The sequence below is a fragment of the Sceloporus undulatus genome, chromosome 4, assembly GCF_019175285.1.
Source record: "Sceloporus undulatus isolate JIND9_A2432 ecotype Alabama chromosome 4, SceUnd_v1.1, whole genome shotgun sequence".
Classification (NCBI taxonomy): Eukaryota; Metazoa; Chordata; class Lepidosauria; order Squamata; family Phrynosomatidae; genus Sceloporus; species Sceloporus undulatus.
This window is the reverse complement of record NC_056525.1, coordinates 125,381,489-125,394,997: the sequence shown is the minus strand read 5'-3', so window position 1 is coordinate 125,394,997 and position 13,509 is coordinate 125,381,489. Positions and strand designations below refer to the sequence as shown.

Below are 13,509 nucleotides of genomic sequence, written 5' to 3'. Positions count from 1 at the left end.
CAAGGACCCAATTCTGTGCCCCTGAAGTTTAAAAAGTACTTCTTCACACAGTATTTAAACTACAGAATTAATTGATTATGTCCCACATCACAGACTGTAGGGATTGACACCAATCTGAACAGTTTTAAGAGTCAATTAGTCAAATTCATGGAGGACAAGGCTATCAATGGCTGCTTGTCATGATGGATAAACATTACCATCAGAATCAGAGGCAGTAAGCCCCTCAGCATCAGCTGCTGAAGAACATGATCACCCAATGTACTCACATTCCAACTTCCTTTTTTCACAGGCCTCCAGTTGGCCATTGTAGGATCAGAATTCTGGGACAGGGTGGTCCTTTTGTTAGATCCAGCACAGGTATTCTTAGAGGACTGGAATGCACAGCACAAGAGCCCCCACCTAGCCCTATTTTTCAAAATCTGAACTGGCAGTGAAATACAGTGGGCCCTCTCCATACACAGGGATCCGTTCTGGATCCCTCCACATATGGAGAAAAACGTGTATGCTCAAGCACCACTGGCTGCAATGGGGGAGCACTTCCATGCTTGGCATCAAGCTAAAAGAACTGAGGGGGTGTGCCAACCCTTGATGAGAAAAATGGGGGGGAGGTCCAAAAAAAGAAAAGGAGAGCAAGGCTGGATGTCATGTTGAGGAGGAAGGAAGCATGTTTTCTGCTGCTCCAGAGAATAGGACCCAGAACAATGGATACAAGCTACAGGAAAAGAGATTCCACCTCAACATTAGGAGGAACTTCCTGATAGTAAGAGCTGTCCGACAGTGGAACACACTCCCGCGGAGTATAATAGAGTCTCCTTTCTTGGAGGCCTTTAAACAGAGGCTGGATAACCATCTGTCGGGTATGCTTTGATTGTGATTTCCTGCATGGCAGGTGGTTGGACTGGATGGCCTTTGTGGTCTCTTCCAACTCTATGATTCTATGATTCATTCCAGGGCATCCATGTGCATGTCTTAGAACAAAACAATGGGTGAATTGGAATCTACTGGCAAATCTTGGGGTGAATGGCAATGAACAGGCAAGGGTTTCTGACTGTCAGCTGCCAGTACCTCCAATTAGGCTGCTGAAATGAAGCAAATCAGGAGTGGTTTTGTTCATTGGTTTGTTTGTTTTCGTGTGAAAGGGGTGTAGGTTTAATTCCAACACAAAACAAATTCTCACACTGAAAATACATTCAGATGTCTCTTATTCCTCAAATCTCTCTACATGGCTTCTCAAGTTCTGGACACAGAGCCACAGAAACACACACTCTCTTGATTCTAGCTGGTGGACCTACAGATTCTAGTCAAAAATAAAGCAGATCCTACAAATATGGAATCTGGCCAGCACTGACTGTGAAGACAAACGAGAAGGGGGAATAGCGGGGAAGAAGGCATGGCTGGGAGTGATATGGCCATCAATCACAACCTAGAGAATAATCTGATATTTGGCTACTGAGGGTGTATTGGGCTGCACAAAAGAAGAGACGGAAGTAAATGTAAATGAATTTAAAAAATATCGCCTTCCTTTTCTGGCTCTATTTTTTTTCTCAGTCAGGAGGAGGGGGTGAAGGTGGTGTGACTTGAGGTCAGAAAAAGGGAATGAGGAGGGACAACAATCAGGAAAAAGGGGTGACACTGTGCTGCTCACTATTCTGACTGCTGGCCAGGGCCAATCTGGTCCTGGGGAGGTCCCCGGTAACTCTACTCTAGTTCCACCCCTGGTGTCCAGAACAAAAGAGTGGATAAAATAATTTTGAGCAGTGCTGAGTCCAGTAGCAATATTTTGAGTCTACGACAGATTATGCTCCTCTTTATAAATTTAGGATGGCACTTCATCACAATATCACACCACTGGCTCATAGTCAATTTATCAGTGACTATAACCCTTAAATCCTTCTTGGCAACAGTACTGCCTTGCCAGTTATATACAGATTTTGTATTTCGATCCCCCCGCCATCCCCCTGCTGCCCTGTATAACATTTTACATTGATTTGTCCTTGTTCTAGGATGTCTCTATGACATCCCAAATCACAAAATTAAGTGGCATAGAGGGGATAACTCATCAATTCTACCTGCAATGCAGGATTGCTCACCTTCCCCTGTGCAGGCAAGCTGGCAATCAATTTAATTCACATCTTTAGAAATTGGATTATTAAAAAAGAAAGTTCTAGGAAGAAGAATAAGCCAAAATATTTCCTGAACAGAAATTACCAAGAGTATGGAAAAGGTGAAGAGTTGCCATAATAGTTATTTGAGGCTCTGTTGGTCAATGAATACAATTCACTCGGGCACACTCCTATGCTAGTCTCACTAGTTATGAATGGGAGATGCACAAGATTAATTTCAATGGAGCATATACAGAAGAAGACCCAAGTGAATTAGCTAAGCCTCCTACTTTTAGGCCAAGAACTTCCAGAAGAGCAATTCTTAGTTCTGCAATATCCATATGATTGCCCCTGAGACTGACTCATTTCCAGATCAACTCATTTCAGTTATTCAGAGACAAAAGATGCTTTCTGTTCTCCATTAACTTATGTAAGAAGCCTACCAGCCCTATATAGGCTTGTAAGATCCCTGGATGACAAAAAGAGCAAGGGATCGAAGAGAAGTTAAAAAAAAAAATTCTCTTCTAAGTTCTTATAAGGAAGGCTGGGGTATAACTGAACTAACAATAATATAATAACAACATGGAGGTGAGGAGGAAGAGACAGAATATACATCATCATCATCATCATGTTTCTAAACCCACACTATCAAGATGTCAATTCTGGGGACCTCATTTTGAGCAAGATACATTCAAGTGGGAGAAGGTTCAGAGAATGACAAGGATGATACAAGGTATGGAGAACTAAATATATAAAGAAAGGTTGAGGAAGTTGGACGTGTTCAACCTGATGAAGAGAAGACTAAGGAGTGACATAACTGTACTTTTCAAATGCCTCAAGGGCTGTTACAGAGAGGAACGGGCAGGCTTGTTCTCCGCTACCTCAGAGGATAGAATTACATGTAATGGACTGATGTTACAGAAGCGAAGATTTCAATCGAACATTAGAAAGGCCTTCCTGACACAAGAGCTATTTGACAATTGGAACTAACTGTTTAGATAGATAGTAGGGTCTCTTTCTTTGGACATCCTCAAAAAGAGGCTGGATAGCTACCTGCTGGGAATGCTCCAGCTGGAGATCATGCACTGAGTAGGTAGCAGGCTGGACTTGATAGCCCATGAGGCCCCTACCAACTCTATGATTCCATTCTAAAAAGCTGATTCAAGCCTCTCACAGATGTACAAACTGTGAATGTACATCTGAATCACATCTCTCTCACCCACTAATTCTTTGGCCCCAAGCTCACATTAATAATCGTTTTAACTTTTCTGTATCTTTATTGATAAGATATTTAGATACAAAACTCATGTTACAATAGAAAGATATAATTGGTTTAACATAAATTAAAACAAGAAAAATTACAGTAACAAACAATATAATATTTTGCATGTATACAGGGCTTCACACACATACTAATCCTAATCCTTACACTAACAATGTCAAGTAGGTAAACATTATCATCTCCATGTGAATCCCACAAAAGCTTATGTTGAAACAAATTGTTTAGTCTTACAGATGTCACAAGACTCCTTACTTCTTTTGATATGTGGACTAAGGCAGAGAAATAGTGGCTTAGAAAAATAGAATCATAGGTTTAGGCTTGCTTAAGGCTATCAAATAATTTCATATCAAGGGGTTAGATTTGAGACAGAGACCTCTTACTTTGAGCTCACTAGTCATGAGTACCAGCATGGTTTAGTGGTTTGAGTGTTGGACTAAGACTCTGGAGATCAGGGTTCAAATCGCTACTCAGCCATGAAAATCCACTGGGTGACCGTGGGCAAATCATACTCTCTCAGCCTCAGAAGAAGGCAATAGTATACCCCCTCTGAACAAACCCTGTGATGGGGTTGCCACAAATAGGAAAAAACTTGAAGGTGCACCACCACCACCACAACAACTTTTAAACCTTAATGCTTACAGTAGTTCTTCATTGGGTCTATTGCCAACTTAATTATTTTGACAACCCTGACTGTTACTGCCCAGGGTTAAGAACCCTGGACCTGTAGATGTTGATGTACTACTACTACTACTACGACTACTACTTTCCTCCCTCGCTATTTGTCATGCTTACAGAGTCTAACACAGTGGTCTCCAAACTTTTTTGGGCCACCACCCTCTTTCATCTTCAGTGACAACCCTACTCACCCATGTGTATTTCTTGATATTAAGTCTACTGTTCTACTGCACAACCAATCTTGGCTGCTGTTCCCTTTGCCACATGGTCATCCTGGGAGCAGCAGCTAAGTAGCTGGCTGAGCAGTGACTGAGAAGCCTCTTGCCTGTACCAGCTTTGTGGCAGAGGCATCACTAGGTGGCATAGGGTGTGTGGGTTGCACCGAGTGACACCATAAGTGGGATGACACCACTATCACCACCCTAGTAATGCCACTGTTGCTCTCTTAATGTCTGCTTTTTAGAAGAAATAGGCTGTAGGATTAATGTACTTTGTAAGACACAAAGAGCTCAACAGAAGAGAAGATGTTGCCAGATAGATCTGCCCACTGAGCTGGACTTTCTGGGCTTCTCCATCCTCCTGGTATGGCCTGGCTCCATCCGTGAGAAAGGGAGAAGTAGAAAGGAGAATCAGGGAGCCAGTGAGTGTGAGGAAGATTTCTGTCTGTCATGGACACAAGAGCCTCCAGTTTTGGGAGCGGAGTGCAAAACGAATGTAGGGATTCTTTCTCTTCTTAACTCCCAAAGCAGAAGTCAATTCTGTTTCTTGCTTTGGGAGCTGGACACTGCTGTCTCCCTTTGACAGATTATCCTCCTGCTTTGGGAATTAAGAGGAGGAACAATCCATGAATTCCTCCTGTACTACAACCCTGAAGGTAGAGGCTACTGTCTCCCAGCCTAAGAGCAGCTTTCTGCTTTGGGAGTTAGAAGGAGTAAGAATCCCTGGACACCTCCTGCATCCCTCATGAAGCTGAAGTCTCTTGTATGAATGGGAGACAGCAGCTTCCAGCTTCAGGAATTAGACTGCTGGTTCCCCTCATTTTTCTTGTGCACTAACACTTTGAGAACTCCCCTGTTACTCCTTTTCCTCTCACCACCCCCTTTCCCCTCACTGTCCCCCTGGATCTTTCCACCATCCCCAGGAGAGGCATACCACCCACTTTGGGAATCACTGGGAACAGGAACTGAACTCTAACATTATCTAGAGGACCACATGTTTCCTATCTTGTAGTGCCCACTGGCTTGTACAAAAGCTGCCTAAAACTGAAATATCAGAAAGAACTCTAGCTATGAAACCTACAACACATTTTCGTTTGGGATCCTGACTCTGAACAAATTGTCCACCCCAGGTCTTATCCAGAGGAACAGCCTCCTCACCTGTCTGAAAGTATTTAACTGGCTACTTACATCAAAGCTCTTCCATCTTTTAACGCACAGGTTATTTAAAGATGACCTGGGGGCATGATTGCCATTTTACAGATGAGATACACTGAGACAGAATTATTTAAAAAAAAAAAAATCAAAATCAAGGTCTCAAAGGCAGCCTTTGCAAAATGTGCCAGCTCATTCCTTATCAGAACAGCTTTCTTTTTAGAGGGAAATAGTATCAGTTTCACTGTGCTCTGAAATTCCTGTTAGTCTCTTACTCCCTTTTTGCTGTATCGTCTTTCCATGTTTTGCAAACCCATGCGGAATTCGGCAAATCCTCCTGAGTAACAAAACTTTTTTTTCAAAATAAAAACCAAGTTTCTAAGGAAAGGCAGTTTATTGACAAGGCAGGTGTTCAGAAATCACAGGGTTCTATGCACGGCTTTTATAACCTGCACAGTCCCCCCCCCTCCTCTCCCACCACATAATATTTTTCACCCAGTACAGCTCAGTACTTTCTGCCCTTCAATTGTTTTCCTTCCTTTCATGCCCTTTATGACCCATGAGAGCTCTTAAAACACAAATACTGCAATCAAAATTTATTATGCACTTTAAGCAACCTTTTGCAAATAATGTAGTATACATAATTTATTCCTTATGCAGAAATTCCTGGCAATAGAAGATTGTCAGCCCAATTCCACAGCACCTCCACACCAGTGATATCTATCTTCATCTACAGGTGTGTGTTGCCTTTTAAAGAAAGCAAAAGATGTCACTTCCCCCTACCTTTGCTGATGTCTTCATATTCCAGCCAGAGCTGCTTCTGGACCTGCTTGTTGGGATACCAAATAGAACAGGACTCCTCAAAACCATAGATGGCTTCCTGTATATAATGATTGCCAAAGTGGTCCAGCAGAGCCACAAAATCTGCCCGGGATGTGGCACCATCCAAAGAATGAAGGGCATTGCCAAAAGCTGCAGAGGGCACAGGTATAAATTGCAACAAATTAAGACGGTGGGCAGATGGCTGTAGAGACAAAGCATGCAGGAGAAACCATCATATGGAATAGCTGCTTTTGTCAGAATACAACTCCCAGAAACCCACAGCTACCAAGGTCTCAAAGAAACTCCTCACTTGAAAATGCATGGATTCTCTGGTTAGATCAAATCAAGTTCCACTCAGTTTTCTTTTTCTAAGAGTATATGAACAAAGGAATTAGTCCATATTCAGTTGCCAGGTCTGAGAATATAGCCCAAAATGTCAGCCAGAGCTTCAAAAAAATTACATTTTTGGACTATAACTCTGACAACCTCCAAGTTAGCATATGTACTGGCCCCTACTGGATGTAGGATACTCAAAGCTGTAGGCCAAAAAATTCTGGCATTGCAATTCTTCTAGCCCTCCCATCCAGGTTTGTAGAAAGTGAGGGGGTAGTAATGCCAGGCTCAACTCCCTTCCCTGACAAATCCATCCTTAACCCACACTTTCTGAATTGCAGTTGATATTGCAATCCCAGCCATCCCCAAGGCTAAGCAGAACTTACATTGGGAGGTAGTCAGCTGGTTGAGCCGGACATGGTACATGACAGAGCGCACTTTCCAGTGTTGCAGCAGGGGGTATCCAGACACCTCACTGAAATTCACCATCCCTGTGACAGAAATGGTAAGCAAACATTTCTTTATCACAAGGGGGAGGCAGGTAAAATCTGTAGAAGAACCCAATAGAATTCCAGTTCCACCCCACGATGCAATCTGGTTTGGATATACACCCAGTGTTATAATGGAGCCAGGGCTCACAGGGTCAAAGCACACATACTTTTTAATTAGCAGGCATCATTAGTTAGGTGTTGTGTAAACTCTAAGTCTTATTAGTGACTACCTTATATTAATAGGCATTAAGGTGCTGGATGAATGTCACATTTTGAAATTAAGACTGCTGTATCATACATTGCAAGTTTGACTGGAGAAAAGCATGTAAGAACCGAAGAAGATTCTGTTGAAACAATGTCATATTTTCCCAGAGTGATCATATCAGTTCTATTTTTGATTTCTCATGCCATCCATACGACCTTTTTATAATTCAGTATGCTCCATTTGGACATTAAATATGGTGAACATCATATACCAATTGTCTATGTTTGTTACAATCCTGATTATCACTCTTTGTTATAGCTGTATTTAGCTTGTGAATGATCATATTGTTGACACATAGCTTGTGTTTTCTAGTAGATTTTGTTGGCAATTATTAAGTTATGTACCTAGAAGCTGCATGTTTTTAATACAATTGCAAGGAGTATTCATTTTCATATAATGTAGTAATAGTGGGGAAGCAGGGGTGTTGTCAGCAACTCTACGTTGCCAGCAAACCCTGTTGTAATACAAAGCACAGTAGTGGTGGTGGTGGTGAGGAGCCTGGTCATTTCACTATTTTATGACTGTCAGATAATCTTAATACATTGAGTATTATGCTACACATTTCTGCATGCATGCCTGCATCCATACAAACACACAGACACACATTATACAGTATTTTGCTCATTCCCCCTCCCCCCCCCATCCAAAGCATTTGAATCATCATTCTCCCCTTCAACAACAAAATTGTTAAAACTATCCCTCATCCAAAACCAAGCCTTGGGGCCAATCAAATTCATATTAATGTCTACAGAGACATACAATGCTCTCTTTCTGTAAAGTTACTGGGTGTTGACAGAGGAACAAATATGTACATTTCATGTCTGGTGCATACATGCCATTCTGACAAAAACCTGTGAGTTGCAACACATTAGAACTTGGGTTATAGTTCATGGGTTTTTCAAGACAAAATACATGCTGCTTACAGAAAAGAATAGATTTTTTTCCTTGAATCTAAATTCTTTATCACATATGGAGCAAAAGCAGAACCCGAGAGGAGATTGCCCTTCCATGGAAAACACATACACCAAATTCCACTATTTGACACTCATGCCACCTCCATTCCAGATCTCCTGGGTTAGCTTCCTTCAGTCCCTCTGAGACTCTGCTTACCTCTTGGACTTTACAAACCTTGTTTCTGAGCCAAGGAAAGCAAGTGTGCTACATAATGGCCAATTACTTTCATTCAATTTCCCAAGTGACAATAGCCCAAATTGCTTTTAAGCAGCCGAACTGGCCAATACGCTTAATTCAAGAAGACGCCTAATTAAATGTGGCCAAAGACAGCAAGAAATGCAGAGACAGGTGTAGGAGGAGGGAAAAGGATGAGCAATGGCAACACAGGAGGTCTTTTTTTCCTTCAGAGCAGGGAAGAGAAACACTAATTATACTAAAGAAAGGTCTATGGGTCAGCAACTCTTCATTAATTAAAAACACAACTTAAAAGGAGTTTGCTTATGCTTGTTCCTCCTCTCTAGCCTAGTCTTCACTTCTGAAGATAACAAGCTTCCCCCCCTTTCTCTTCCTCCCCTGCCTTTTTTTTTCCTGCTGTAAGGCCAGTCCCAAAGGCACGGCCCCACAGTGTTAATTTCTCTACTAATTACATTTTTAATGAGCTGTCCTCTCCATGCACAGCAGACTGAGCATTTTAAAATGTGCTCCCATGAGCAAATTGTAGCCTTAGCTTATGCCAAGGGGTGTGGATGTAGGTGGGGAGGTGTCTCATAAATGCCAGCTGCAGGGGGAAGATAAAGGGGATGACTGAGGGTGAAAAATGTTGAGAACCTCGAGCCAAAGTTAAAAGCAGAGAGACCATGAGCACTGTGCTCACACCATACAGCCTTCAGTTCTCTCATTCACAGTCTATACTGTCTCGATACTGCCTCTCCATCCCCCCCCCCCCCGATCTCTATATGCAACATCATAATGAAATGGAAGTCTTTAAACAGAGACTGGATTATCATCTGTCAGGTATGCATTGATTGAGAGTTCCTGCATGGCAGGGGGTTGGACTGGATTACCCTTGTGGTCTCTTCCAACTCCATGATTCTATGATTCTAACCTCAATCCTGAATCAGCACTGGGTCATCCTATGACAGCATTCCAGAGCTTGAGAAAGATACAGTAGCCCCTCCCAATTCACGGGGGATCTATTCTGGACCCCCTTGCAAAAATAATGATTTGCACATATTCGAGTCCCATAGAAAAAAAATGGGCCTCGCACGCAGGAGCGCACCACAATTTATTAATGGGCACTTGTCTCTCCCGTGAAGAGCAAGACCGCAGATTCCAAGTCCATGAAAAGGGAGGGACTACTGTACTTACAACTCCCAGGATCCATTAGCAAAAAGGGCCAATGGCAATGTGGTCAAATATCTATTTTAACCTCAACAAGGCTCTGAATGCAATGTCTTCTGGTGCTACCACTGTAAACTCTCTATAAACCCATTCAACAACTGATCTGTATACAGTATGTGTGCGAATCACCAACACCACTCTCACATCCAAGGCAGAATGGTGTGGCAAAGCCACAAAACATGCTCAGAAGTAGAAAAGGTATTACGTCAATTTGCACAAGTACTATTTGCTTATCTTATACAACTAATGTTAATATGAAATATTTTTGAAGCAACATGCTCCAACATACTCTACTATTACATAAACAAGACAGCAGGTAGATCATCTTGCACAGGTTAAAATACATTGGACATACACAAATAAAACTACACTTCTGAATTTCTTTGAGAACTTTGGCGCGTTTACACAGACCGCCCCTTTGGGGGGGGCCGTAGGCGCTCCTTTCCCCGCCGTATCGAGCCTCAGCTGCCAGAGTGGCAGCCTCCGAGGCCCCAATCCGCCGCTTTCCAGGCCGCGGGGAAGCAGCAAAAGGTGCTCCCCCGCGGCCTGGAAAGGGGTGTCCTTGGGCTTCAGTGGGGGAGGAGAAGAAAGGGGCTGCTCGGCTCCTTCTTCTCCCTTGCGTCCACTGGCAGCCGTCTAAAGGCTGCCCAGCAATGCAAATCGGGAAGAAGCTCCATTTCAGAGCTCCTTCTAGCCCGTGGAAAGGGCGCTCTATTGCCCCACACAGCACAAAGACGTCACGGCCGCTGCCCTGTTTGGAGGCGCAGTTTTCGCGACGTCATAAGCGGCCCCCTATGTGTAAAGGGCGCTACCATTTTGTACGCCCTGGGGACATACTAGGGTTAGGTGCGTGGCATAACCCTAGTACGTCCCCAGGACGTATTTTAACACCCCGTCTATAACGGGCCTTTGGTTCCCTGGTGTGTGAGAATGAGACAGACACACGACGCACACAGAGAGACAGAGATTGCTTTGATACGCCTCTCCATCCCCACCCCCCCCGCTCTCCTATATGAAACACCATAAAGGTGGTATATATCTGGTGTGCATTCAGGGTCACCCTACCTTCATCCCCTTCAGGCAGTGGATCACAACTTAGTGGCCTATACAGTCCCTTCTGGTGGGGCTTTTGTTTTGTTCTTTTTGTTATTTTTTTACTAATTAAAACTCAATTGTCACTAGCACACGACTTCTCTCCTCCCCTTTTCATAAGCAAGCACGCAAAAAGGCACCCCATATCTAGAGTTTGAACTCCTGCAACCTACTCTGCTGTTAACTACTAAATCTCATTATCTGTTTTAAACTGAATTTAATAATCGCGCCTTTTACTGTCTCCTGTTCTTCTCCCTATTAAGTATATATATATGTGCCTTCAAATCACCAGCAAACATATGGTGACGTCATGGATTTCCCTAACCATTTTCTTAGGTAAGGAATACTCAGTGGTGGTTTATATTTTCCTCTACAAACACAACAGAAATTAAGGACAGCTTCACAAAGGCTAACCCCGCTAAGAGAGTCACAGTTATATCAATTAGATCTCCAACCCAAACATTATGGATGTGGAGAAAATATTTGAACACGAAAGGTAAAATGAATGATCCTAGCCATGAGTAGCCTGAAGTGTCATTGAGATGTACAAACATTTGAAACTATGGACCAGATCCTGTTGGCCAGCATAACATGTTCAGCAGTGGCAGCAGTAATGGCAAGATCAACAGAGTAAAATGGCCACAAGTAAAGAGCCATTGTAGTGTAGTGGTTTAATGTTGCTAGTAAATGAACAGATAAGTAACTCCCCCCGGCAGCAAAAGATTTATCTGTATAACCCCTCCCCTACCAGTAACCACTACACACCCCGCAAAAGAGAACACTGTGCCATCCTAACAGACCACTATACCAGAATAAGTACCAAGGAATTCCAGCCACTGTTATAACCAGCAGGTACAATTTTGAAACTAATAACAAGGTGATTGTACTACTCCTGCCCAACTTATACAACTCAACATCCCCGACAACACCCTCCAGGTCCTTGCTGGTGTCCTCATCCACGCTGCTAGCCAGCAAACGTCTCCCCTCACATCTCTGGGTGCTTAATCCACAAATGGCCAGTTACATAGCAAGGCGTGGGCAAATAGGTGTGGCCCAGGATGGCATATGCTAACACCACACACACACACACTGCCTCCCCCCCTTTTAAAAACCTGTAAGATGCCAATGCCCTTCAGGCCATATTCATTTCCCTGGAAAATGATTAAACAGCCCATTATGAAGCCAAGCCTTCCCTCCAGTCCATCTGCCTTGGTCCAGGCCTTGGAGGTAGAGAGGAACTGCAGGACCTCTTACCCTTTCCCTCCACCACTCCCTTCTCCTTCTGTGTCATGTCTTTTTAGATTGTAAGCCCGAGGGCAGGGATCCGTCTAACTAAAAAGATTGCATGTACAGCGCTGTGTAAATTTACAGCGCTTCATAAATAAAGGTTAATAATAATAATAATAATATTTCATCCAAACAATGAGTTTTTCCATGATAAAACTGCCCACCACCCTCTCAAGGGTGTAAGGGCAGTCTGAGTAAAAAAATAAAACTTTAAAAAATAACAGGAAGTGGCAGGCTATTGAAGAGTTGAATATGGCTCACTGACTGAATGTTCTCCACTCCTAGTTTCCCAAGAGAGTGTGAGCTACCACCAAGTATGCCTAGTATAGACAAAGGATTTCTGTGCAGTACCCGAGGGAATTTGCTCCCAAGGAGCTGCAATACTGCAGTATTTACTGCCCCTTCCTACCTTCAATATATCAAGGAGAAGAGTGGAGACTTGGGTTCCTTTCAATTGCATTCAGTGAAGTCAGCTCCCAGCACATTAAAGTTACTATCGCAGAAGTGATTATGGGGAGAGAGAAAAAGAGGTCTGCCTTACTCAGCACCTCAGCTCCCTTATGTGCATTCAGAGTAATGCCTGATCTGCTTATTTTAGTGAATAAAACCAGCTTTTATTTCCTTTTTTAAAAAGCCCTCTGATCATCATTCAGGAGGACACAAGTAAAGTTCCGAAAGAAAGGATGGAACTACTTACTTCCTCAGGCTTATTTTCTTCAGTGATTTATATTTTCACTGAAGTGTAATGAAATGTGCAAACAGAACACTGAATCTCTCTCTCTCTCTCAGCTACCCATTGCATATTTACCAAACACATACTTTCCTAAAATTAATCTAAAGTCTCTTTCTTATAAAAAAAAAAGGTTTATCAAGGACAGAGGGAGAATGCACAGACAAATTTTGTAGTGTTATTTTCTAATGTTGTTCTTCACATTTGTAAAATTTCTTCAAACTGGCTAACAATATAAGCTTGGCATAGTTTTAGAGGTCCCTCAGTTTAGGCTTGAAACTGCCTAGTTGGAGAAGAGACAAAAGATGAACAGGCAAGGACTGGACTGGAATCACCTACCAGTTAGAAAATCTGGGTCAGGGGTTGGCTCAGAGAGTTCCTCTTGGCACTGGTTCTCTAGTGGAACAGTGGCCAGCACTAGCCCATCTGGTAGGCGCTGTTCCAACCCACGGGCAAAGTTATTCTGCCTGGAGAAAAAAGGAAAGAGACAGAGGGGACGGGATGGGATGTGAGAAAAGAGAAGATGTTCCAGCACACACAAAATGGAAAAGGTCAATTCAAAATACCCTGATAGGTGAGGTACATCCCTCTCTACAGCAATACAGACAACACAATTCACTATAAGATCTGCTATGCAGGCCATGCAGATCCAAGGCTGCCAAGAGGACCCAGTCTCTGAATTTTGTTCTTGTCCTTAGCTCCGTA

The 13,509-nt window shown here is 43.0% G+C and overlaps 1 protein-coding gene across 2 annotated transcripts in view; it reads right to left on the bottom strand.

The window, feature by feature from the left end:
* Positions 1 to 13,509, bottom strand: part of ASTN1 (astrotactin 1) — a 260,478-nt gene that overhangs the window by 49,552 nt on the left and 197,417 nt on the right. For both annotated transcript variants that reach the window (XM_042464121.1, XM_042464122.1), the window contains exons 14-16: positions 13,144 to 13,271; positions 6,971 to 7,075; positions 6,213 to 6,401 (exon numbers count right to left, since the gene is read on the bottom strand). In XM_042464121.1, the coding sequence (XP_042320055.1) occupies positions 6,213 to 6,401; positions 6,971 to 7,075; positions 13,144 to 13,271 (422 nt within the window). The remainder of the gene's footprint in view (positions 1 to 6,212; positions 6,402 to 6,970; positions 7,076 to 13,143; positions 13,272 to 13,509) is intronic.